This window comes from Nerophis lumbriciformis, linkage group LG25 (genome assembly GCF_033978685.3).
Source record: "Nerophis lumbriciformis linkage group LG25, RoL_Nlum_v2.1, whole genome shotgun sequence".
Taxonomy (NCBI): domain Eukaryota; kingdom Metazoa; phylum Chordata; class Actinopteri; order Syngnathiformes; family Syngnathidae; genus Nerophis; species Nerophis lumbriciformis.
In genome coordinates, this window is record NC_084572.2 from 28,541,803 (window position 1) to 28,546,802 (window position 5,000).

General features: G+C 36.8%; 1 protein-coding gene across 15 annotated transcripts in view; it reads left to right on the forward strand.

Moving 5' to 3' along the window:
* The window catches only part of LOC133621762 (sorbin and SH3 domain-containing protein 2-like), a 173,278-nt gene that overhangs the window by 166,367 nt on the left and 1,911 nt on the right, over window positions 1–5,000 (forward strand). For all 15 annotated transcript variants that reach the window (XM_061984100.1, XM_061984102.1, XM_061984099.1 and 12 more), the window contains 2 exons: window positions 461–567; window positions 4,021–5,000. The exon at window positions 4,021–5,000 is cut by the window's right edge and continues 1,911 nt beyond it. In XM_061984100.1, the coding sequence (XP_061840084.1) occupies window positions 461–567; window positions 4,021–4,085 (172 nt within the window). In that variant the 3' untranslated portion in view covers window positions 4,086–5,000. The remainder of the gene's footprint in view (window positions 1–460; window positions 568–4,020) is intronic.

A 5,000-nucleotide genomic window follows, 5' to 3' on the forward strand; every position in this document is an offset into this window, starting at 1 on the left:
TTTCCGCCACTTGTGGCAGTAATGTCAAACTCAAGCAAATATAAGAAGTCTGGGGATAAAGTGATAGAGAAGTTTTCTAAGCGCAAAAATTATGACTAAAGTGGTAAAACTGTATTTTCATTTGCACTTTATTCTTTGACAGTTTTGAGCGATCTTTAGCGCTAATTTTAGTTGGTAATTAAGAGACGATTATCATTACACTTCAACAACTCTAACATGTAAATGTTGCCTATTTGCTAGGTCAGGATTGCAAATGAAATTCTGTTCTTAATTGTCTTACCCTGGATAAATAGAGGTTACATAAATCTATTTATATACTACATTACCCAGAAGGCTTAGCAGACAGGACCCAGAAGTAGGTTACATTCCTGGATGAACATATCTTTTGGGTAGTTGCAGCCAATCAAGCACTCACTAACGGGGATGACTGTTGAATGTCGTATTCTTTGTTTCCGTGCAGCTTCCAGGTGGTGTACAACTACGTGCCTCGCAACGAGGACGAGCTCGAGCTGAGGGAGGGCGACATCGTGGACGTGATGGAGAAGTGTGACGACGGCTGGTTTGTCGGTAAGAAAACTTCTCATTACAGGGAAAACCTGACTATGTTTACAACTCAACTGGGTGACTCAAGTGCCGCCTGAAGTCGACGTCGCCATACAGGGTCGACCCTATTCGTCGACAAAAGTTGTTTAAATTCTATTATAAACTTCTTACATATAATGGCCGCCTTGTACTCTCTGCAGTTGTGTAACTTAACAGTTTTAGCAAGCAGCTACACAACAGTCAAAAGTGGCTTTAATGACTTTGCGTCAACTTTATGAATTCAAGAAATAACCCAAGTGATGCCCAATGTGGATTTAATTCCTTTTTTTATGAACTTGATCAATTCAAGAATCAACCCAGATGTTACTTCATATGACTTTGAAACATGTTTATGATTTCAAGTAGAGATGTCCGATAATATCGGACTTAGAACCTTTATTTAACCAGATAAGAAACCCATTGAGATCAAGATCTCTTTCACAAGGGTGACCTGGCCAGGAGGTCAACAGCACATGTCACAGAGCAGTTTCAAAAAAAATAATACGTTAAGACATGCATTTTAAAATACATAAGAGAACTGTAAAACAACAAAGATTTACACCTTTTAAAAACACAGGCACTGTGCAAACGTCTCTCGCTGCCGATATTATCGGCCGATAAATGCTTTAAAATGTAATATCGGAAATTATCGGTATCGGTTTCAAAAAGTAAAATGTATGACTTTTTAGCACGCCGCTGTACGGAGTGGTACACGGACGTAGGGAGAAGTACAGAGCGTCAATAAACCTTAAAGGCACTGCCTTTGCGTGCCGGCCCAGTCACATAATTTCTACGGCTTTTCACACACACAAGTGAATGCCAGCATACTTGGTCAACAGCCATACAGGTCACACTGAGGGTGGTCGTACAAACAACTTTAACACTGTTACAAATATGCGCCACACTGTGAACCCACACCTAACAAGAATGACAAACACATTTCGGGAGAACATCCGCACCGTAACACAACATAAACACAGCAGAACAAATACCCAGAACCCCTTGCAGCACTAACTCTTCCAGGACGCTACAATATACACCCCCCGGAATCGGTAAATAAGAGTTGGACAATATCGGATATCGGCAAAAAAGCCATTATCAGACACCTCTAATTTCAAGAAATAATCCTAGTGTTGGCTAATGTAGCTTTAATGACTTTGTGTCTACTTTATCAATTTAAGAAACAACCCAAGTGTTACCTAATGTTACTTGACAACATGTTCATGAATTTAATTCAGTTTTATGAGGAAATAGATAAGTTGGTACATTAACTTTATTTTACTTTTAAGCCTACCCACCTTATTTGTTAAACATGATTTCAGTCGCAAATGACATATTTTCCATGTTTACTATTTTATTACTACTATTGAAGGCTTGAGTTTTGGCCAATACTGATATAAGCAGGAATCATAGTACTACTTTCATTATTGTGTAGTGTGGTGAGAGTGTTAGAACATGTTCGATCAAGTTGAATTATTCAGAGAACAATGGTAGGTAAGAAAAAACTATATATTTACTCACCTATGTATTATTAACGGGAATGGACTTATTCTCTCTTTAAGTTAAAGTGGAATGCTAATAGTGTTTTGGCGACACCTGGTAGCCACAGTAAGTCATTGAGTTAAGCTCATGGCGTAGTAGGTTTAATGATGCGGACACGTTTGTTACTGGATACTTTCTCATACACTTCTGCCTTGGAGACTTTGTATGTGTAAATAATATGCAAGTATAAATATTTGATGCTTGTTTATATTGACAAAAGTGCTGTTTTAGACTGCAATATCCTTCAATTAAGGACACTCATTGCATAAGTCTAGCTAATGTACTATTGTGTGCTAAGCTGTTGTGTAGCTGCTTGCTCCTAATAGCCTATCATGTTTACCTTTTGTAAATTACCAACCATATGTGCTTATTGGAGGACGTTTAGATTTGCACAAGCTGCAGGACTGCCTGTATCGCACATTTTACATGCAAGCCGATTTATTCCGATACCTGTTTTTTGCTCGTATCAAACCGATATCCGATATCAATAGCGGATCACGACTCCCATAACTACTTTTTCAGTGGTTCTTAAACTTGGGCTCTCCAAGTACCACCCTATTGACCAACATTAAAAGTACAGTAGCGCAGTAGGACTAAGTATTCATTAAAAACAAGGCAGAGAGTAAGTATATTTAATATTTTTGGCCACTCTAACGTTACTCACAGTTTGAACAGTAACACTGGGTTGGAATATAGGAAAATAAAAACACTGTACTTTAATCAAGTGATTCTTTGGCGCACCACTAGATGGAGTCAACATACCACAAGTGGTACGCATAGCCCAGTTTGAGAATCTCTGTACTATTTTATGTACAGTTAACCTTATTTTTCCCCCTTAATTTAGATTACAACAAGTACAAATATTCTCCATCTCTACACGATTTAAGTTAAATAAAAAATAAAATAAAATAAAAAAGGTCGGAAAAGGAGCAGGAAGAAGCAAAAGATTAGAATGTCCTGCCCCCGCTACATAATCAATATTTATTCAGTATATATTATAGTATATTTTATAGTGTTTATATAGTATGTCTAGTCCAAAATTACAGGATACATATCATATATAAATACATCAATGACTATCTAAAGTAAAATAAAAAAATAAATCTATACAAACTCTTATTTCATTACATGTAGTTTATACTAATAAAATGTACCCTTAAGATATTTGATGTTTTCCTCTCTTAGTTGTATCTATCAAAATATTATTTTTGTATTTATTTTTTAAATTGAATGATGTTATTGCTTTGTTTTGTTTGTTATTGTACTATTTATCATCATTAGGGCCGGACCATGGTAAATTAATATCTGGGAAGTAAGAATTATTCATTATGAATCAAATATTGTCACAGCTAAAGCATGTTTACAATCATTTAAATATATATTTTTTAACAATATGAGAGCCTTTTAGACGGGAAGTAACACTCACATCGATACAGTATATAAAAACATTGCCTGAGGCTGAGCCAATCAGTGGTCAGCATACTGAACAGCACGCTCTGATGGGCTTGTATTGATTGACCAGTACTGATTTTTGAAATTAATTTAGCCATGTTTATGCCGAAAATTGCTTAATTTAATCACCCAGAAATACAAAGAATATGCTCCTTTTTTATCTGTGATTAAATTCAAATTGAAAAAAACTTTTTTTAGACTTTTTTAATGCACAAGTATAATACATTTTCCAGATTTGGTGTTTTCTTCTGTTTTTGAAGACTTTTTAATGACCCAATAAAGGTTGATTTGACCGTGTCTTAAAAGAAAGACGCCACTAGATGGCACTGTGCTCTTACAGGCAAACCCTTCCAATACTGACATTTTTTAGTAAGTATTGAATTGAATACAAATGCTGTAGTTTTGCTTTCATCTCATTTCCTGCTGTCCTGTGTCCGCCCGAAGGGACGTCCCGGAGAAGCAAGCTGTTTGGAACCTTTCCGGGAAACTACGTCAAGCATCTACCGTGAACGATTCCCTCGCCTCCCTCGCTATCGACGCCTTTTTTACCCAGCATCCCACTCAGCACAGCAGGAGAGGTCACCTGTCGACACCTGCCGCACATGTGTGTGTGTGTGTGTGTGTGTGTGAGACTGTGTGTGTGTTCAGCGCTCACTAGCCATCTTTAACAGACCTCAGTAATACAATTAACTTTTTTTTAATATATCTATATCTTTATACGCTTATTTTTCTATCACGCAAAAATACGCTTTTGCCGCAAAGTAATGGGTAATTACCTTTTGTTTCTGTTTTTTTTTTTTTTCTTTGCGTGTTAGACTTTTGTTTCTCACCCCAAAGACATTCAGGCCGACGAGTTGTTAACAGGATGACGCGTACAAAATGTTGTTAATGTAAATACAGTAAGACCCCACCATTCGCTGATGTAAACAATATTACGGACACACACTAAAACATAAACATTTTTATAAAAACGCCTATTTTTAGGGATGTGAAGCTTTGGGCACCTAATGATTCGGTCCGATTCCGATTCCTGGGAGTGACGATTCGATTCTGAATCGATTCTCGATTCAAACGTATTATTTGGTGTAAACAAGTTTGAAAAGCTCCTTCTGGTTGCATGGAGGTGGAGTAAAAAAAAATGTTTTTTTAAATGTATTCTTATAAAAATTAAAAAAAAAAGAGTATCCATCCATTTTCTATCGCTTGTCCCTGGGTCGCTGGAGCCTATCTCAGCTGCATTTGGGCGGAAGGCGGTGTACACCCTGGACAAGTCGCCACCTCATCGCAGGGCCAACACAGATAGACAGACAACATTATTTGTTTTAAATATTTTTTTTTAATCGTAAACAATATTACGGACACACACTAAAACATACAATTTTTTATAAAAACGCCTATTTTTTAAGGATGTGAAGCTTTGGGCA